This window comes from Heloderma suspectum, chromosome 9 (assembly GCF_057233095.1).
Source record: "Heloderma suspectum isolate Gila_16-S chromosome 9, 16-S_ref, whole genome shotgun sequence".
Lineage (NCBI taxonomy): Eukaryota > Metazoa > Chordata > Lepidosauria > Squamata > Helodermatidae > Heloderma > Heloderma suspectum.
Genome location: NC_139466.1, coordinates 25,665,568 through 25,687,248, shown reverse-complemented (window position 1 = coordinate 25,687,248; position 21,681 = coordinate 25,665,568). Strand labels below are relative to the sequence as shown.

At 46.8% G+C, this 21,681-nt stretch overlaps 1 protein-coding gene across 2 annotated transcripts; it reads left to right on the top strand.

Annotated features, from left to right (window-relative positions):
• Positions 1-1,931: 1,931 nt before the first annotated feature.
• Positions 1,932-21,675, top strand: GLA (galactosidase alpha). Of its 2 annotated transcripts, XM_084813881.1 has the most exons (7): positions 1,932-2,227; positions 8,750-8,924; positions 13,558-13,735; positions 14,199-14,290; positions 14,999-15,160; positions 16,479-16,676; positions 18,523-21,675. In XM_084813881.1, exons 1-7 carry the CDS (start codon positions 2,022-2,024, stop codon positions 18,835-18,837), a joined length of 1,326 nt encoding a protein of 441 aa, XP_084670007.1. In that variant the 5' UTR covers positions 1,932-2,021; the 3' UTR covers positions 18,838-21,675. The 2 variants fall into 2 exon arrangements, with proteins under 2 accessions (XP_084670007.1, XP_084670008.1); XM_084813882.1 differs by lacking the exon at positions 14,999-15,160 and having other exon boundaries at positions 18,523-20,384.
• Positions 21,676-21,681: the final 6 nt, after the last annotated feature.

Sequence of the window (21,681 nt, the reverse complement as noted above, 5' to 3'; positions counted from 1 at the left end):
TTTATTAATGCTGATTGAGGTGTAAGAGGGGAACCTCCCGATCCCGTAGAGATGAAAGTCTCGGCAGGCAATATCTGGGAGTTGAGGACCGTAGCTGAAATGGGCGAATTACTGCCGGTGGGGCTTGAAACTGATGGTGACAGTTCTAAGTAAAAGCGAGGGGCAATGCCTCTGTAGGGGGGATGGCAGGGGCTCAGGAGCCACAGGATCTGGATCTCGATGGGCCGGTCTTACAATAACATGGGCCTGTGGTGGAAGCAGGGCATAAGCAGGTGGAAACGCCGTTAGCTCTGCCAGATCTTTACACGAAGCTTCTAACACTGGTTGTAATTTCCAGCGCGGACTATGGAATCTCACGAGTTTATGAAGGGAAATTGGTCGGGGTGCCCAGGTCTCCCAACCACAATGGCATATACACGGCTGATTTTGCTGGGCTATAAAGAGCCTTTAGTAGGCCATCCTACACCAAAAGACGGCCACTCTATTTCACACAAAGTCTGCAACCGTTGAGGATTGATGGGGGGATCCCCATAATCTCCACTAAAACTTTTCTTAAAATTTGCTAGCATACATCCCAAGGGGGTGCAAGGTTTGCTTTCCCCCCCCACCCATAGCCTCCCTCCTAAACTGAAGACAGACACAATTAGGGAATGGGAATTGGTCAGTGAGTAAGGGGTCTCACTGGCCGACACAAGAGGATTTTACACACCACGCACTTTGCTACTGGCCTGGGCACCCGGACGGTCAACGGTATGCGTCAGAAACCGCAGTAGCCACTCACACAATCATCAATCTCTCCACTGCATCCATATGTCCCTGCCACCCACTTTTCCCACTTTTTACCAGAGCGGAAAGTGGCTTCCCCAGCTTCCTCAGCTTCCTACTGAGTACTGGCGTGCTGGGTACTGGCGCCCACTCCGGGGTGTGATCAGGCCCCCCTTCTACCCGCAAGGAGTAGGTTCTTTTTGTATACGTATACCACCAACACTGACCTTCTTCATAAGGCGGGGCCCTCTTTTTTTCTGCCCAGTGGCCTTTCTCCCTAAAGGCGGGGCCCGCTTTTTCCCATATACTTGCCTTTCTCCTGAAGGCTTCCAATGTGGGTTTCAACTCAATTGCAGCTGCGATACAGGCAGGGCTCAAGTTCCTTCCTCCGCTTCCCAAGGTTCTCTTGCTGCTCGCTGCCGTTTGGGCGATCCCAGTGCAGGCTTTCTCCCATTTACCCGACAAAAAGGTCGGTGGCGCCAAGAAAGGGAGGCACGCGCTGAGCTCGTCTTCCCGGTGCGGCGATCAAGAGCAGGCAAATGCCACCTGTCTGGCTCAGAGCCTGCCACATCCGAGGCACCATTTATGTTGCAGAACCCAGAGTCAGAGAGACCACGGAGTGAAGGAAAAAGAGATTCTTTATTTAACGCGCGGGCTCAAGGCTGGAATCATTTCCAAAGAGCCAGAAGCCCCGAAATACATCAGCACATTGTTTTTATAGACATTGCGACACATAGGAAACGGCTCCTCCTCCCCCTCCCGCGTGGGGTTGCCGCCCTCAACATTTCTTCTCCTAGCACCATTGTTTATGATACAAGAACTGGGTTATAGGGTAGCCGTGATAAGCAGAGAACAGCAGAGAACAGCAGGGAACAAGATATGCAATGGTATGACCTTTGACAAGATCAGGAATTCCTGTGTCTCGCCAGCTTACGACAACATATTCGAGGGAGAAAGAGCTCAGCAAGAACATGAAGCATGAGACTGCATGAGGCTACTTAGTCTGACCCCCGATAGGGCTGCTACATTCTCTCTCTCTCTCTCTCTCTCTCCCCCCCCCCCTTCCCCTAGCGGATTGGTTACGTCCGTCCTCCTCCGAGGTCTATGATTGGCCGAGCGGCGAGAGCGAAGCGCTGCGATTGGCTGCGGCGCTCCGCCGCGCCTCCGGCAGCGTGAAGCGCTCGCGAGGCGGCCGCTCCGAGTCCGCGGCTGACTCAGCGAGGAGGAGAGAGCCGGAGCCGGAGCCGGAGCCGGGCATGGCTGGCGGGAGGGCGGAGCGCGGCGGAGGGCTGAGCGGGGCTCTGGCGGCGCTGCGGCGGCGGCTGCTGCTGCTAGCCGCGGTGGCCTGGCCGGCCGGCGCGCTGGACAACGGCCTGGCGCGGACGCCGCCCCTGGGCTGGCTGCACTGGGAGCGCTTCCTCTGCCAGACCGACTGCGCCCGGGAGCCCCGCCGCTGCGTCAGGTAGGCGGCCGGGCCGGGCCGGGCCGGGCTCTGCGTTATTCCTTTTCCCCGGCATGAGCGCCCGCGGGGAAGGGGGAAAAGGGGGAGGCGCCGCTCTTCACATGCTCAGGGGCACGCTTGGATTGGGGGAAGGCCCCTAGGTCAGTGGGGTGGAGCCCCTGCCGTGCATGCAGAAGATCCCCGGTCGGCTCAGGTGGGCAACACCCCACCTCACAGGGTTGTTGTGAGGACGGAATGGAGGAGGAGGAGGAGGAGGGTGCAAGCTGGCCTGGGGCTCTTGCGAAAGGGCAAGAAAGGCGTCGTTATAACTATAATAATAATAATAATACCAGGAACCCTGGGGAGCTGCTGCTAGTCGGTGTCAAAATACTGGGCTAGATGCATCAACGGTCTGACTCAGTATAAGGCAACTTCCTGTGTTCCTGTGTACGGTTGTGGCCGCGGCCTCTTAGGAAGGAGATTCCAGCACTGGGAAAGGTGCAGAAAGGGGCAACGGGAATGATTAAGGGGCACAGCTACTCCCCAGTAAGGAAACGTTGCGGCGTTTGGGACTTTTTAGAGTCTTAAAGAAAGAGAAAGAGAGAGAGAGTGTGTGTGTGTGTGTTTAAGGGGGGGGGGTGAGACAAGATAGAGGTGTATAAAATGATGCATGGGGTGGAGGAACTGGATAGGGAAATGGCTTTTTCTCCCACTTTTAATACTGGAGTAGAATATGGACTTGAGCGCGCTCCGGGAGAGAGCGCAGGTCAGGAAGGCCTGGCGTGCTATGGTCCATGGGGTCACGAAGAGTCGGACACGACTGAACAACAACAAGAGCCCGAAGTCACCCAAAGAAGCTGAGTAGCGGGACATTCAGGGCAGATAAGAGGAAGTATTTCTTCACAGCATGCATAGTTAAATTGCGGAACTTGCTACTACCAGATGTAGCAATGGCTGTTGTTGTTCAGTCGTTTAGTCCTGTCCGACTCTTCGTGACCCCATGGACCATAGCACGCCAGGCCTTCCTGTCCTCCGCTTTGCTGACTTGGGCTTTAAAAGCAGATTAGACAAATTCATGGAGGTTAAGGTTATCGGTGGTTACTGTGATGGCTATATCCCACCTCCAGTATCTGAGGGAGTATGCCTCTGAATACCAGTTGCTGTATGAGCAGGAGGCAGAACAGCAAATGATCCCCCCCTGCCCCCCTAACCCACCAAGTCAAGGTGCATAGTACCCGAAGTTAGCGGAATTAGTTTGGTACATGTGGCAGAAAATGCACCTCTCCTCCCCCATGGAAGTAGAAATACAATAGCAACAAGGTAAAGAACAGGGATTAGACCTGATAGACAGAGTGCCTGAGGAACTATGGACGGAGGTCCGTAACATTGTTCAGGAGGCAGCAACTCAATCCATCCCAAAGAAAAAGAAATGCAAGAAAGCAAAGTGGCTGTCTGATGAGGCTTTACAAGTAGCTCACGAAAGAAGGGAAGCGAAAAGCAAGGGAGAAAGGGGAAGACATACCCAACTGAATGCAGAGTTCCAGAGAATAGCAAGGAGAGACATGAAGGCCTTCTTAAATGAACAATGCAAAGAAATCGAGGAAAACAACAGAATGGGAAAGACTAGAGATCTCTTCAAGAAAATTGGAGATCTCAAGGGAACGTTTTGTACAAAGACGGGCATGATAAAGGACAAAGAAGGCAGGGACCTAACAGAAGCAGATGAGATTAAGAAGAGGTGGCAAGAATACCCAGAAGAACTATACAGGAAAGATCTGAATGTCCCTGATAGCCATGATAGTGCGGTCACTGAACTTGAGCCGGACATCCTCGAGAGTGAAGTCAAGTGGGCCTTAGGAAGCATTAGTAACAACAAAGCTAGCGGAGATGACAGTATTCCAGCTGAGCTATTTAAAATCCTAAAAGATGATGCTGTTAAAGTGCTGCATTCAATATGCCAACAAATCTGGAACACTCAACAGTGGCCACAAGACTGGAAAAGGTCAGTTTACATTCCAATGCCAAAGAAGGGCAACGCCAAAGAGTGTTCAAACTACCGCACCATTGCGCTCATTTCACATGCCAGCAAGGTGATGCTCAAAATCCTACAAGCTAGGCTTCAGCAGTATGCGAACCGAGAACTACTGGAAGTACAAGCTGGGTTTAGAAGAGGCAGAGGAACTAGAGATCAAATCGCCAACATTCGCTGCATCATGGAGAAAGCAAGAGAATTCCAGAAAAACGTCTATTTCTGCTTCATTGACTACGCTAAAGCCTTTGATTGTGTGGATCACAACAAATTGTGGCAAATTCTTAAAGTGATGGGAGTACCAGACCACCTTACCTGTTTCCTGAGAAACCTGTATGAGGGTCAAGAAGCAACAGTAAGAACCAGACATGGAACAACCGATTGGTTCAAAATTGGGAAAGGAGTACGACAAGGCTGCATATTGTCACCCTGCTTATTTAACTTATATGCAGAGTACATCATGAGAAATGCTGGGTTGGATGAATCAGAGGTCGGAATTAAGATTGCTGGGAGAATTATCAACAACCTCCGATATGCAGACGATACCACCCTAATGGCAGAAAGCGAAGAGGATCTCAAGAGCCTCTTGTTGAGGGTGAAAGAGGAGAGTGCAAAAGGTGGTTTGAAACTCAACATTAAAAAAACGAAGATCATGGCATCTGGCCCCATCACTTCCTGGCATAGAGAAGGGGAAGAAATGGAAGCAGTGACAGATTTTACTTTCTTGGGCTCCAAGATCACCGCAGACGGTGACTGTAGCCATGAAATTAAAAGACGCTTGCTCCTTGGGAGAAAAGCTATGGCAAACGTAGACAGCATAGTAAGAAGCAGAGACTTCACCTTGCCGACAAAGGTCCGTCTAATCAAAGCTATGGTTTTCCCAGTAGTAATGTATGGCTGTGAGAGCTGGACTATAAGGAAGGCTGAACGCCGAAGAATTGATGCTTTCGAACTGTGGTGCTGGAGAAGACTCTTACGAGTCCCCTGGACTGCAAGGAGGTCAAATCAGTCCATCCTAAAGGAAATCAACCCTGAGTGCTCATTGGAAGGACAGATAATGAAGCTGAAGCTCCAATATTTTGGCCACCTACTGCGAAGAGAAAACTCCCTGGAAAAGACCCTGATGCTGGGAAAGACTGAAGGCAAAAGGAGAAGGGGACGGCAGAGGATGAGATGGCTAGATAGCATCACGGATGCAATGAATATGAACTTGAGCATGCTCCGGGAGAGAGCGCAGGACAGGAAGGCCTGGCGTGCTATGGTCCATGGGGTCACGAAGAGTCGGACACGACTGAACGACTGAACAACAACAACAAAAGAACAATTTGCTGCCCTTTTGTGACACCCAAAATTTGCTGCCTGAGGCGATTGCCTTACTCTGTGTCATGGTAGGGCCAATAAGCTATTGCGCTCGTGTCCTGCTTACAGGCTGCCCACAGGCATCTCATTGGCCACTGTGGGAAAGAGGATGCTGGGCAATAGATAGATCTCTGGCCTGATCCAGCAGGGCTCTTCTTATAGTCACTCTTTCAGTTTTAAAACACCTTCAAAGACTGCATTTGATTTAGCTTCTAAAAAAGTACTTACCCATCTAGTCCACAAGGTTATGCCACAATAAATCTTAGTATTTAATGTGCCACAAGCTTCCACTTATTTATAATGACTGCCATCTTTTTTATGGGCTGAGATTGAACTTGATAACAGCTGTATTTTATAAACAATTCAACATTTTCCCCTCTGGCTATTTTTTATTGTATTTGGAAACTGTCCTTCCCCCTTTATTATCGTCTTTACAACAATCCCACGAGGTAGGCTAAACTGATGATGACTTGCTCAAGGTCACCCAGTGAATGTCACTGCTGATTTGAACTCCAATCACCTTGCATGGAGATCAGCTGGTGTGGATTTTCCCGTTATTGTGCAGAATATTGGCCACATTTGCACAAAATAGTAAGCCAGAATTCTGGAGCATCCTGGCTTACAGTGAATGAGCTGTGTGCTGGTTCCTGCAGCCCATTAAATCCTACTTGGCTCCTCTCACTAGCACAATCGACTTAACAAACCCAAACATTCTGTTGTCCAAACTTGGGAGCCTGACTTCTTGCTGCATTTACAAGCCAGGATCATAAACCAGAGTCCATTCAGGTTGTGGATGGGTCTCCCCTCAGATTAGAGGGGAAGTACCTCAGGCCCTGGAGCCAAATTCAGCCCACCAACGCTCCCAATCCGGCTGTCTGGGGTTCCCCCAGAAGACTAATGACAACAACCTCTCTGTAAACTGAAAAATAGCACAACAGTCGCTACTTTTCTGTTTGTTTTTAGTTGCCGGGAATTCTTTTATGTGGGGAAGCATTAAAAAATGTGGCACGCACCCCTGCAGTCTGAAGTGCCATAGCCCGTTGTACCACCTTGTTTGGGTGAATGTGTAGACCCAGCAAGATGCAATCTGTGCAGTTTGCACAAGTGGTCTGACCAACGGTTCTTGCATTCCAGCCTGTGATCTTGAACCTGGTTGGTATTGTAGTTTCCCTGCAGAAGTCTACATAGCTTGCAAGTAATCATTTCCACTGACCAGGGATGTTGTCTGATCCAAGCATTTGGCTAAACTTTCCATGTCTTGTGATAGAGCTTGCTCATGTTTTATTTTTATATAATACCATCAGTGTATGTGGCACTTCACAGAACAGTAGCTCCCCACCCCAAGAAAGCTTACAACTTAACATTTTGCCAGTACAGGAGGGAAAAGAAAAGTTAGGATAACATGGATCATGTGGGGTAAAAGTGGTCAAGCGTTATTTAAGTGTCAGGGGAGACAATGACAAGGGGTTCATCTAAAGGCTTTACAAGAGGTAGAAAACCTGGCAGCCTCAAGAAATTTTGGAGTACAATTCCCATAATCTCTGGCCATTGGATGGGGCTTATGGGATCTGTAATCCAAAACATCTGGCGGGAACCAGGTTGTCTACCTCTGCTTTACAAAAAAGCTGGGTCTTGAGTGATTTAAAGGCAGTCACTAGAATGCATAGTGTTTTGTCAGCAAAACAGGTGGGACTCCTGGCACTTTGTCAACTGTAATTATTATCTTTTAATTTTAATTAAAATTAATTTTAATTTGGTCAGTGATCCACTTTCAGAAGTGGAAACAAGCTTCCAGGCTGTGATTGGGAGTTTGTGGTTGGGAGGGCCTTCTCAGTTATGGCACCCCACTTATGGCATGCCCTCCCCAAAGAGGTTCGCCTGGCACCTACATTGTTATATTTTCAGCTCCAGGCAAAGACCTGCCTTTTCTCCCAGGCATTTAGAGACCTAGTTCTAGATATTTGTCTGTTTTATTTATTCCTGTCCTGGTGTGTTGTACTGTATTGTATTTGATTCTTTTACATATTTGTATTGTATTATACATTTTTTATTGTATGGCATTTTAGTCTTTCAACTTTTTGTAATCCTCCCAAAGAACATTGATTATTGGGTGGATTAAAATATAATATAAATAAATAAATAAATAAATAACCACTGAATGCCATCTGTGGCATTTAAAAACCTTTCAGGTTCCTCTATGTTCTTTTGTGTGTGTTTTTGCCAGTGGAAACAGAAAACAGTACTATTTTTCAGCCACATTCTGCCAGAATGTTAATTACTTACATTGTTATATTTAATGCACGTGCTTTGCTCTTTCTACTAGCAGAATGTGGTCATTTTCAAGTGTTGAGCCACCCACATAAACATTCTGCAAAAAAAAAAAAAGTGGGTGGGGGGAGTTCAGTAGTAGGTGAGAGATGGTGCCAAGCCCAGTAAACTGTACTGGGCCAGATTTACGAGTGACCTGATTCAATATTGGGCCTTGTTGTCACTGAGCTGGCCAACCTGTGTTTACGCTGTACCACTTTAGACTTCAGGAGGGAACCCACATGAAGAATGTACTCCACTTAAAAACATTTTTTAAAAATCCTGCATGTAGAAAATCTGCATGTCAGGCAGATGACTAAGCTCGGACCCTTACCATCTCACTGACTTGCTAGCTTTCTGTTTGGAGGGATTGCACACACAAAAAAAAAAGTTGCATGGAGGAGCATTCCGTTGCCTGAGCCTCTCGTTTGAAGTGGTACAACCCAGACACAGGCTTATCATCTAAAGGAGAACTAGGTCCAAGACAGCTAGAGGTAGGTAGGTTGTCTGTGTGATGCAGTGGAACCTTTGGATTTTATTTTCTGATTCAGCACCGAAGTATCTACCTCCGTGGTGGCTTATAACTGGGCAGGGACTATAGCCCAGTGGTAGAGCACCTGCTTTGCATGCAGGAGGTCCCAGGTTCAATCCCCAGCATCTCCAGCTTAGGGAACAGGGGATGAGAAAGATCCTTTTTTGTCCCTGAGACCCTGGCGAGCCACTGCCAGTCAGAGTAAACTCTGCTAGATGGGCAAATACTCTGACCTGGTGTAGGGTTGCTTCTGATGTCCCTGTCACTTTCCAGTTCCTCGTTAAGTCCTGACCTTTCTCTCTCCCTTCTTCCACAGTGAGCAGCTCTTTATGCAGATGGCAGATCTGATGGTGTCAGATGGATGGGCGGATGTTGGGTACCAGTACTTGTGCATCGATGACTGCTGGATGGCTCCGACCCGCGACGAGCAGGGCAGGCTGCAGCCAGACCCAAAGCGTTTCCCCAGTGGGATTGGCAAGCTAGCAGACTATGTGAGTGGACGCTTCCTACCTTTTTCTCCCCTCAGTTGGGAAAAGAGAGCCAGTGTGATGGAGTGGTTACAGTGTTGTACTGGGGCTTGGGAGATCCAGGTTCTAGTCCCCACTCGGGCCATGAAGCTCATTGGGTGTCTTTGGGCCAGTCACTGACTCTCAGTCTAACCTACCTCACAGAGTTGTTGTAAGGATAAAATGGAGAGGAGGATAACCATATAAGCTGCCTTAGGGTCCTTGCAAGAGGAAAAAAGGGGGATAGAAATGTAATAAAAAAGTATAAAAAGCTGAGAATAAATTTAAAGACTGCTGTTGATCTCTTATTTCCTTCTAAAGGAGGCAGAGAGCTTTCCTGACCTCCAGCAGTTTCATAGTTTGTCTTGTCTCTATACCAGACTTCCCCAACCTGGTGCTCCCCAGATGTGTTGGACTGCATGGCTGGCTGGGGGATGCTGGGAGTTGTAGTGCAACACATCTGGAGGGGGAAGGTTGGGGAAGGCTGCTTTATACCCATTTCTAGCCCCCTGGCATGACCTCCCCTTCACGAGATGTCAGATGCTGACAATCATGTGCTTACAATGATTATTAAAAATGTACTTGCTTCCCCTGGCTTTTCCCAACTAGTACTTGTCTTAATATTGTTGTGCTTTTTATACAAATGATGCATTGTTTTAAAATGTAAACTGCTTCAGGATTTTTAAAATTGGAAGCGGTATATAAATACTTTAAAATGAATAACTACAGACCTATAGAACTACAGCCCCCATCACTACTGCCACCACCTGCTCTCTAGGTGTGATCATCCATTCGTTGTTGTTCAGTCGTTCAGTCATGTCCGACTCTTCGTGACCCCATGGACCATAGCACGCCAGGCCTTCCTGTCCTGCGCTCTCTCCCGGAGTGTGCTCAAGTTCATATTCATTGCATTGGTGATGCTACCTAGCCATCTCATCCTCTGCCGTCCCCTTCTCCTTTTGCCTTCAGTCTTTCCAAGCATCAGGGTCTTTTCCAGAGAGTTTTCTCTTCGCATTAGGTGGCCAAAATATTTGAGCTTCAGCTTCAGTATCTGTCCTTCCAATGAGCACTCAGGGTTGATTTCCTTTAGGATTGACTGATTTGACCTCCTTGCAGTCCAGGGGACTCGTAAGAGTCTTCTCCAGCACCACAGTTCGAAAGCATCAATTCTTCGGCGTTCAGCCTTCCTTATAGTCCAGCTCTCACAGCCATACGTTACTACTGGGAAAAACATAGCTTTGATTATGCACACCTTTGTCGGCAAGGTGATGTCTCTGCTTCTTACTATGCTGTCTAGGTTTGCCATAGCTTTCCTCCCAAGGAGCAAGCGTCTTTTAATTTCATGGCTACAGTCACCGACTGCAGTGATCTTGGAGCCCAAGAAAGTAAAATCTGTCACTGCTTCCATTTCTTCCCCTTCTATATGCCAGGAAGTGATGGGGCCAGATGCCATGATCTTCGTTTTTTTAATGTTGAGTTTCAAACCAGCTTTTGCACTCTCCTCTTTCACCCTCAACAAGAGGCTCTTGAGATCCTCTTCGCTTTCTGCCATTAGGGTGGTATCGTCTGCATATCGGAGGTTGTTGATAATTCTCCCCGCAATCTTAATTCCGACCTGTGATTCATCCAACCCGGCGTTTCTCATGATGTACTCTGCATATAAATTAAATAAACAGGGCGACAATATGCAGCCTTGTCGTACTCCTTTCCCAATTTGGAACCAATCGGTTGTTCCATGTCTGGTTCTTACTGTTGCTTCTTGACCCTCGTACAGGTTTCTCAGGAGACAGGTAAGGTGGTCTGGTACTCCCATCACTTTAAGAATTTGCCAGAGTTTGTTGTGATCCACACAATCAAAGGTTTTAGCGTAGCCAATGAAGCAGAAATAGACTTTTTCTGGAATTCTCTTGCTTTCTCCATGATCCATCGAATGTTGGCGATTTGATCTCTAGTTCCTCTGCCTCTTCGAAACCCAGCTTGTACTTCTGGTAGTTCTCGGTTCGCATACTGCTGAAGCCTAGCTTGTAGGATTTTAAGCATCACCTTGCTGGCATGTGAAATGAGCGCAATTGTGCGGTAGTTTGAACACTCTTTGGCGTTGCCCTTCTTTGGAATTGGAATGTAAACTGACCTTTTCCAGTCTTGCGGCCATTGTTGAGTGTTCCAAATTTGTTGGCATATTGAATGCAGCACTTTAACAGCATCATCTTTTAGGATTTTAAATAGCTCAGCTGGAATACTGTCATCTCCGCTAGCTTTGTTGTTAATAATGCTTCCTAAGGCCCACTTGACTTCACTCTCTAGGATGTCCGGCTCAAGTTCAGTGACCGCACTATCATGGCTATCAGGGACATTCAGATCTTTCCTGTATAGTTCTTCTGGGTATTCTTTCCACCTCTTCTTAATCTCATCTGCATCTGTTAGGTCCCTGCCTTCTTTGTCCTTTATCATGCCTGTCTTTGCACAAAACGTACCCTTGAGATCTCCGATTTTCTTGAAGAGATCTCTAGTCTTTCCCATTCTGTTGTTTTCCTCGATTTCTTTGCATTGTTCATTTAAGAAGGCCTTCTTGTCTCTCCTTGCTATTCTCTGGAACTCTGCATTCAGTTGGATATATCTTCCCCTTTCTCCCTTGCTTTTCGCTTCCCTTCTTTCCTCAGCTACTTGTAAAGCCTCATCAGACAGCCACTTGGCTTTCTTGCATTTCTTTTTCTTTGGGATGGATTGAGTTGCTGCCTCCTGAACAATGTTACGGACCTCCGTCCATAGTTCCTCAGGCACTCTGTCTATCAGGTCTAATCCCTGAAACCTATTCCTCACCTCCACTGTATATTCATAAGGGATATGATTTAGGTCATACCTGAATGGTTTAGTGGTTTTCCCTACGTTCTTCAATTTAAGCTGAAATTTTGCAACAAGAAGCTCATGATCTGAGCCACAGTCAGCTCCAGGTCTTGTTTTGACTGACTGTATAGAGCTTCTCCATCTTTGGCTGCAAAGGACATAATCATTCTGATTTCGATATTGACCATCTGGTGATGTCCATGGGTAGAGTCGCCTCTTGTGCTGATGGAAAAGAGTGTTTGCTATGGTCAGCGTGTTCTCTTGGCAAAACTCTATTAGCTTTTGTCCTGCTTCATTTTGTACACCAAGGCCATGCCTGCCTGTTATCCCGGTGATTTCTTGACTTCCGACTTTAGCATTCCAATCCCCTATGATGAAGAGGACATCTTTTTTTGGTGTTAGTTCTAGAAGGTGTTGTAGGTCTTCATAGAACCGATCAGCCTCAGCTTCTTCAGCATCAGTGGTTGGGGCATAGGCTTGAATTACTGTGATGTTGAATGGTTTGCCTTGGATTCGTACTGAGAGCATTCTATCATTTTTAAGATTGTACCCCAGTACTGCTTTTCCCACCCTTTTGTTGACTATGAGTGCTACTCCATTTCTTCTAAGGGATTCTTGCCCACAGTAGTAGATATGATGGTCACCTGAATTAAATTCGCCCGTGCCTGTCCATTTTAGTTCGCTGATTCCCAAGATGTCAATGTTCAATCTTGCCATCTCATGTTTAACCACCTCCAGCTTACCTTGATTCACTGATCTTACATTCCAGGTTCCTAAACAATATTGTTCTTTACAGCATCGGATTTTCTTTTCACCGCCAGACACATCCACAGCTGAGTGTCCTTTTGGCTTTGGCCCAGCCGCTTCACTCTTTCTGGCGCTACTTGGAAATTCCCTCTGCTCTTCCCCAGTAGTATATTGGACACCTTCCGACCTGAGGGGCTCATCTTCCAGCGTCATCTCTTTTAGCCTTGTGATACGTTCCATGGGGTTTTCTTGGCAAGAATACTGGAGTGGGTTGCCATTTCCTTCTCCAGTGGACCACATTTTGTCAGATGCATTGTTTTAAAATGTAAACTGCTTCAGGATTTTTAAAATTGGAAGCGGTATATAAATACTTTAAAATGAATAACTACAGGCCTATAGAACTACAGCCCCCGTCACTACTGCCACCACCTGCTCTCTAGGTGTGATCATCCATAAGTACTGCTAAGAGTTGCTCTTCTGGAACAGACCAAAGGGCCAGCGTCCTGCTTCCCAATAGCACCTATCACTGGAATCTCAGAAGCAGGACATGAAGGGAACATAGAAAGCTGCCTTATACTAAGCCAGACGATTGGTCCGTCTAGCGCAGTGTTGTCGACACTGACTGGCAGCAATGGCTCTCCAGTTTCAGGCAGGAACTTTTTCTAGCCCTAACTGGAGAAGCGGGGGATTGAACTTGGGACCTTCTGCATGCAAAGGAGGTGCTCTACCACTGAGCCACAGCCCCTCCCTTCAACAGCTCTTCCCCAGCATCTGGTATTTAGAAGTAGACTGCGCACTGGACCTGGAGGCTCCATTTACGTTCACTGGCTAGCAGACATTGATGGGCTGCACGTACTTTTCCTCCCTCCCCTACGTGAGTTGCCTTTGTAGAGTAGCATCGTTCCTCCTTGCAGAGAACTATCTTACCCCTTCTCAGCCACCTTTCCGCACCACCCTGAACTAAGGAGGCCAAATTCTTTTCTCCTGTGACCTTGCTGTGTTTCGCCTCTCGATTTTGGTGATCCAGGTCCACTCCAAAGGGTTGAAGTTGGGCATTTATGCAGATGTCGGGAACAAAACATGTGCTGGTTTACCTGGCAGTTACGGCCACTACGAACTGGATGCAGACACCTTTGCTGGCTGGGGGGTGGACCTGTTGAAGTTTGACGGCTGTGATTTTGGAAAGCTGGAGCTGCTCGCAGAAGGTATGTGTGCCAGAAGGGGACTTGCCATGAAAGCTAAAGGGGAGCATTTCACCTTGGATGGAACTTACTATTTACTTTAGCCCTGGTGGCCTTCACCCAACTTACTTGACTAAAACCGTGAGACAGAGAGCTTCAGTGAACACTACATGACCCACTTTTGTCCTCCGTTGTTCTTCTCCCCAAATGGCCTGCACTCCCAGTAGATTTTCTAAAGCAGCTGTCCCCAACCTAGATTGCAACCCCCATCATCCCCAGCCAACACTGGCCATGCTGGCTGGGGATGATATAAGTTGTAGTTCAGCATGTCTTGAGGGCACCAGGTTGAGGAAGACTAGTTTAAGGAAATAAGCCCTATTTCCCCTTTCTTGCATGTCCTCAGAATGTTCACTTCCTAATTGCAGATCTTGGAAGGGTTGGAGTATTTTTAACCTGTAATTCTGGGGGTTCTGTCCTTTGCCACCAGGTTATAGGAACATGTCTTGGGCTCTGAATAAAACTGGCAGAAGCATCGTATACGCCTGTGCGTGGCCATTCTACCAGAGACCCCTGCAGAAGGTAAGGAGGGCCACTTTGCCACCTTGTTGTTCTCTTTCTAGGATGTTGGAAGTTCTGGGAAGTGCAAGAAGCTGTACAGATTTTAGGCAGGCCTAAAAGGGGAAAGCGTTTTTGTAATGGCTGTTGCTAAAGGAAAAAAATAGTGCTGGATAGCATTAAGTTTGTGATTCCAAATTTGTTCAGCTTGCTGAATTAACTTCCTGGTTCTTCCACTGGCATCCTGAAATGCAGCCACTCCATTCCTTTCTGACTCTAGACCAGTGCCAGGAACCCACTTTCAGCCCAAGGACTGAATTTGATTTCTGAGAAGTGCTTGGGGGCCACATTCCAGTGGTGGGTGGTGCCAAAAATACAAAATATGCCAGCACATTGTAGCTTAAAGTTCTTACTGCCAGTAACTAAGCCTTAGGAGAGGCATTTCAACCTTTTAGAATGGGGGAAAGCTGCACAAATGCTGGGAGACCACCAAACGATTGGTGGCCAGGGGAAAGTGGATGTGGCCAGGGGAAGAGGGCATGGTCATCTGAGGTCCCTGGAAGACTGGATGCAGACCCCAGGTGGCCCATATTTAGTCCCTGGGCCAGACATTTCCCATCCCTGTTCTAGACTCTGCTGAACCCAATTTTGGGGGCCAATAGGGGCAAGAAATGTTTTAAATAAAATTTAAAAATAAGCAAATTTTTGCTGCCTTTCTCCCCCTGCCCCCAGCCCAACTACACAGAGATCAAACAGTACTGTAATTACTGGAGGAATTATGATGACATCTCCGATGCCTGGAGCAGTGTCAAGAACATCTTAGACTGGACCTCTTCTAACCAAGACTATATTGTGGATATAGCTGGGCCAGGGGGCTGGAACGACCCAGACATGGTGAGAGAATCTGTTCTCAGTTCTACCAACTCTCCTGGCAGTCCAACAGAGCCCACTCTGTTGCTAAAGGATGCTCCATAAACCCTCACAGCCTTGCTGAGACTTAAGTTAATGCTAGCAGTAAAGGCAAACCCACCCTGCTCCAACTGTCTGTACTCATCAGCACCTGCTGAAGCAGGTAGGGGGGAGAGAGGCGCCACTCAGGTGTGTACCTTGTAATGCTTCCCAGGTGTCTTGTCTGTTCTAAATGTTCCCCCAGCCACCTCCTTTGCACTATGGTGGGGTTTAGCTTCATTTCCAGGTGAAGATGCGAAGTTTGCATCCTTCACATTTATAAACAATAGGCTGGTGGTTGTTCTTTTAAGGGCTTAGGAACACATCAGACCTGGCAGGTACAAGGAAGATGTTTTAACATGTGAATGGAGTGGGAATTTGAGAGGTGGCAGCTTGAGCTGTCTTCTGGCACAGTGTGGTCGAGCCGTAAAATCTCCACCTAGCCACCAGTCTGGCTGCCCTTAGATCAGCCTTCCCCAACTTGGTGCCCCCCAGATGTGTTGGGCTGCAACTCCCATAATTCCCACCTGTTGGCCATGCTGCTTGGGAATTATGGGAGTTGCAGTCCAACACATCTGGAGGGCACCAGGTTGGGGAAGGCTGCCTTAAGATTGTTCCAGCATGTTAAACAGACATTCAGAGTGAAACAAATGACAAAACGGCATGGGACGGAATGCAGTGAAATCAGTAGGCTTGTGTGTGTCTACCTGGTAGGTTGGATTGTAGCCACAAAAGTTCTGGGAAGGTGAATTCAATAGCCTTGTTCCATGGTCAGTAACTTAGTTTAACAGAACAGCAGAGGAAGGTGGTGGGGCTGGGCTTGCCTAGTCCCAGAATGGCTAGCAAGGCCAGCTGCCACAGTCCCTCCTCCCTCTTGTGCCTGGTTTGGCAAGTGGGGCGGAGGACACGAAGAAGCTGCCTTATAGCAGGTCAGGCTACTTTTCCATCTAATTCAGTATTGCCTACTCTGACTGGCAGTCTCTCTCCAGTGTCTTGGAGAGATCCTTGTCATCAGGGGCTGCCTTGTTCTTTTTAACTGGAGATGCCGGGGATTGAACCTGGGACCTTCTGCATGTGAAGCAGGTTCTCTGCCACTGAGCCATGGGCCCTTTTCTCCACCATGGTTGTGGTATGGAACTAGCTGTAATCAAGGGCTGGATTTGGCCTCAGGGTCTCCAGCAGCTGATATGCAGCCTAGTTCTATTTCATAAGGAAAAGTTGTAACCTCTTCCAATCTGATCTGTCCTCCTCCTTCCTATACCAGCTGGTGATTGGAAACTTTGGACTGAGCTGGGACCAGCAAGTGACCCAGATGGCACTGTGGGCCGTGATGGCGGCTCCGCTCCTCATGTCCAACGACTTGCGCCGGATTAGCCCATGGGCCAAGGCTCTGCTCCAAAACAAGGAAGTGATAGCCATCAACCAGGATCCCCTGGGCAAGCAAGGATATCGAATTACCAAGGTGAGACTGTCTGTCTGAAGTGTGTGTAGAGGAAACCTCCCTCCAAATTTTTGGAAACCTAAGCAAGGCACGTTTAGGTACCCACCTGCCCATCTTGCTGCCTCCACCCTTGCTACTTTAGTCAAAATGAAAATAAGGTCAAGTTCCCAATAGGAACATCAGAAGCTGCCTTATGTTTGTGTATCACCTTGGTGGCTTTTTAGCAGATAAAGCAGTATATCAATGGTAATAAATAATAATAATACATTATTAGTCCAATTATTAGCCCATTGAGCCTGACATTGTCTCTTTGATGGCAGTATGAGCTGGGAGACCTCCATTCCAATGTCACTTCCATCCAATCTGAACTTAGAGGGCGGTTGCTTTCAGCAAGCCGTCTTTCTCTCCGCATCAATCAGTGTGGAAACATATGCCTTTCTTGAGCAAGCATGCCTACAAACTGGTTGGTATAACAATTAAAACATACTGGTTTGTGATTAACTATAGAGCCTTTATGTGTCTTCTGGATCCTGTTGCATGCAATGACTTGCTAGTCCCTGGTTCCAGTACACCAGAAGTATCATTTCTCCCTTGATTCTTTCTTACACAGAAAAATAGCCTTTAACTTTTGGTTTAGATGGTAATTATTCATTTTTAAGATACTTAGTAGTGTAGGTGTTAACACTTATTGGTATTAACCTGTTTTTTTAATGAAATTTATTTTCAAAAGATGCTTCCTGTATTTTTTTAAAAACAAGGATCATAATTCTGATTATTTTTAAAAGCCATCCATTTTTATCCACTCTGGTTTTAGTCTTCCAACCTGCAATTTGAGGATAATACTGACCTTCTTTATGAATTCTGTGTTGTAAGATATGGGGGCAACTTGGGAGGTAAGACCAGCTTTAAAATTAGGAGGTTTAGAACCATGTCTTGATAAATTCAGTACCATAACATACTAGTCCTCTGTTCTCTTTGTTATGCTGAAGATGGCATCTCCGATTTAAAATACAGTGTGCATTTTTCAAGTGGTTCAGAATATAGCTGTCAGATCTTGACTGGGAGCTGTCACTCTTGTCCCAGAATACCTCCTTTGAAAGATCTGCACTGAACGTCCAGTGAATTTTTAGGCTCCATTTGAAATGCTAGCCTTAACCTTTAATGCAGGGATGCAGAACTCCAGGCCCACAAGCAAAATCCGGCCCTCCAGAGTTCCCTTTATGGCCCCATCTCCTTTCCCCCAACTGCCAATCATTTGGTGAAATGTCTCTCCTAAGGCTTCATTACTGGCAATAAGCGCTTTAAGCTAAAATATGCTGGTGTTTTTGTCGCTGCCTACTACTGGGATGCAACCCCAAGAAGTTCTCTGAAATGGAATTCACCCCTTGGGCTGAAAGAACTTCAACATTCCTGCTTTAAAGTTCTAAAGGGCTGGGTATCAGAAGATTTCAACGAACCTGCTGGAAACAATATCTGCATTAGAGACTCTCCTTCAGGTGCCTCCATCACCTGGGGCTAGGTAGGTAGTGACTGAAGAAAGGGGGCTGTTTATGGAACACCTTTCCCCAACAGCTGGGGGGGGGGCACTTACAGTTTAATTCATTATTAATTACATTTCTATACTGCCCATTAACCAAAGCTCTCTAATCTTTTGTCAGACAGGTTGTTCAACCGAGACTTTTGGTCATCTTAAATTCCTTTTTATGGCTTTTACTGTATTAATCCAGCTTTAACGATGGATTGTCTTTGGTGCTGTTGGTTATTGTGGTGGTTTGAAAGCAGCTTTGTTATTAATAGAAATGCAGCCTATAAAATGTTTTAAGCTGTTATTGCTCCTACTTACGGATGATCATGTATTCTTTTCCAGGACAACAACTTTGAGTTGTGGGAGCGACCTCTCTCAGATGGAGCCTTTGCTGTAGCTGTGCTGAACCGACAGGAGACCGGCGGGCCCCAGACTTTTGCTTTCTCTACCTTCTTCCTTGGGAGTGGCTTAGCGTGTAATCCCACATGCTTCATCCAGCAGATCCTGCCCACCAGCAGGGATTTGGGGCTACACAATTGGGTTTCGTTCTTGAAGGTGGTAGTAAACCCAACTGGCACTGTTCTGCTGAAGACAGTGGTGATTGAGGACAAACTAGTTATTAACCATGGAAACAGCCACTCTCTGGATCTCTTATAACATGGTGGGCTCTTTCCCTCATTCTTTCTTCTGAGGAAGGCTTTTAAGCAGAAATGGCAATAACCTTCCTAAAAGTCCAGGAAAGGTTGCTACAGCATCTCCTCAGATCTATGTTACATTAATTACCAAGAAACGTTATGAAGAGATGGCCTTTACTTAATCCTCCAGGTGACTTCTAAATCACCTCTAGAAGTGTGACACCATCAGCCTTTCTGGAGGAGCTTGAGATAATAGTCTGTGACATACTCAGAATTGCCAAACAGAGTTTCACCATGTTTCCTTCTACTCCTGCTGCCTCTTTGAGCTATTGTGCAAGAGTAGTTGTCCTTTTCTGAAAAAGGCAGTGGATATCTTCCCGAGATCTCTTCTAGGGATTCACCTATTCTGTCCTGATATACTAGAGCTGGACTGTGCATTTTACTGAAATGTAAAACGTACTACAGGATGTAACATTCCTGTAAGCCAGTTTGTTAACCAAAAACCCGTGTAGTGCCTAGTGAAATCTCAACCCGACTACCAGTAATCCCAAGGAAGGATTCTGTGGGCTTGGTTCCTCCCAAGGGCTACAAGAGCACTAGGCTTCAGATTATTTAAACAGAGCATACACAATCTTAGTCCAGTTACTGGCTAGAGCTAGATTGTTACTTTAAACCCGTTACACATCTAAAACAAAGCTTATAGTAGATCAGTAATGCCAGGTACCTGGTTGCTCAGGGCCAAACTAGTAAGATGCCATTAATGCAATTAGCTATTACATGGTTTAAGTAACATTGCAGACACAGGGCCCATTCTGGATCAGTCTTGACTGGGGGTGGGTGGGGTGGCTTTAACCTTTTGCCCTTCTGTATATATTTGCATTTGGGGGGGAGCTCCCATTCCAATGCAAGTAACAGGTACGGAGGTCTAGGTTGGGGGCCTCAGCAGGGGCAAAGGGCTAAAGTTCCCTACCCTCATGTCAGGGTCCCAGTTCAGATTGGACCCATGCCTCCCATTTAGATGGCATCTAGTTTAGTTTGGTCATTAGAAGCTGGAACTCTTTCCAGCTTTCCTCAGTAGACACACATGCCTGCTTATAGGGCAGGCTGCTCATCACTAAAGCCTCTACATTTCATTGCCAAAAATATTTTTTTAAAACCCACAATACTTTCAATGAACCTTTGCAGCCTACTTATGCCATAAACTACCTGTATACATCACTGTATACATCACTGGCAATGGATACTGGAAGTGAGCAAATACCTTTATATGACCAACTCTGTAGGATTCTCAAGTTGTATCCAGTTGCTGCTGTCAACTGGCTGAAGGAAAGCTAAGATGGCAGGAACTACGACCGTTATTTTGAGCCACCAATGAAGCAGGAAACCAAAGCTTGGGTAGGGTTTCTTGAAACTTGAAGATATGTTTCTAGCTGATAAATTTATATACATTCAAGAATTGTTTGTAATGAATACAGGTGTACAAATCTCAATTAGTTGTCTTCAGATGAGAAATACTGTTAGAATAGATGTACTTTTTGGCTCTTGAGAAAGTGATTATACCTGAACAGTTAGAGGTGCGCATAGCAGTTTAATGATGGCAGATCTTGGATAGCTACGGATCTCCCTGAACTGGGGGGAGGGGGAGAGGAAAAAAAGGGAACGCAAATGGCAGCCACTGTAGCTGCTGCCATTTGCATTCGCTGTTTGTTTTTTTTGCCATGATAGGCTATGTAAATATTTATGTAGCCTATCAGCACAATACAGGGGGGCAAATGGCAGCGTTTGTGTCCCTGCAGGCTGCCCAGCAGCCGGATGTCCGGCTGAGGGTGGCCCCAGCCGGTGGCTCCGCAGAATCACCAGAGTGGGGCCGGCTGGAGAGAATTTCGGGTGGAGGGACAGAGCACCTCCCCCCCACCGCGAACATCACCCTTCGGAAAGGTAAGTGACTTTCGTACATCCCTACCAGGAAGAGGATGGGGACAGAGGTGATGGAGAGCATACATGCACCTTCATTCCTACATGTTAGCTCTCCTTCTCCAACTACCTCAGCTCCCCAAACACACCGATTCTCTAAAGTTGTGCCCATTACAGTGCATTCTGGTTTGCTGATTTTGAGTTGCCCCAGAGCATTTTCTAGCATATTACCCATCTGCTTCGTCCCAGACAAGGTTCTCCCACTCCCCAGTTAGAAATGCTGTGCACTCATGCTACTGCCGTGCCCATTCCCTCCTACATTTAGGGATGCTTTGCCCAATTTCCTATTGAGTGGCTGTGGGTTCACTTACTCATTGAGAAGGAAAAGGCACTCTCCCTATGTTCAGAGGCATTCTTGAAACTACTTCTGTATGATCACAAACAGCTGTGCCCTAGCAATCAGAGCATTGGGGAAGTCTACTGTCAAGAGATTGCTGGAGATGGGGAGCAGATTCAAAATACTCAATAGAAATGAGGAGGAAAAAATGAGTAAGGGGTGCGGTCTTAAGGTGGCTGCATGAATAAAGTGTTGCAGAGGAAACGGAATAGTAGGAAGAAGGGAGGAATTGATAGTAGAGAAAGATGGATGCTGTGAACCACCAAGAGAGCTTTGGCTATTGGGGGGTATAGAAATGTAACAACTAAATACAAGAGGTGAGGGTAGCCGGGACCTACACACTGTGGTAGGCACATAGGGGAAGAAACTGGTTCCCTGCTCTCTTCAGCACTCTGCATGCCCTTTATAGGCCTCTAGTCTTCAGTAGATTTTTAAAAAATGATTTCGTATTTTCGTATCCCTGACAAAACCCTTGCTCTAGTTTCAATCTGTTTTGTGGGGATGACCAGGTACATATATTGAATAAGCTCAGACTTTTTCCCCAACAGCAAAAAA

Coding starts and splice junctions, on each gene's coding strand:
- GLA (XM_084813881.1), top strand. CDS start 2,022: ATGGCTGGCGGGAGGGCGGAGCGCGGCGGAGGGCTGAGCGGGGCTCTG. Junction 8,925..13,557: donor TTGGCAAGCTAGCAGACTAT/GTGAGTGGACGC, acceptor TTGGTGATCCAG/GTCCACTCCAAAGGGTTGAA. Junction 13,736..14,198: donor GCTGGAGCTGCTCGCAGAAG/GTATGTGTGCCA, acceptor CTTTGCCACCAG/GTTATAGGAACATGTCTTGG.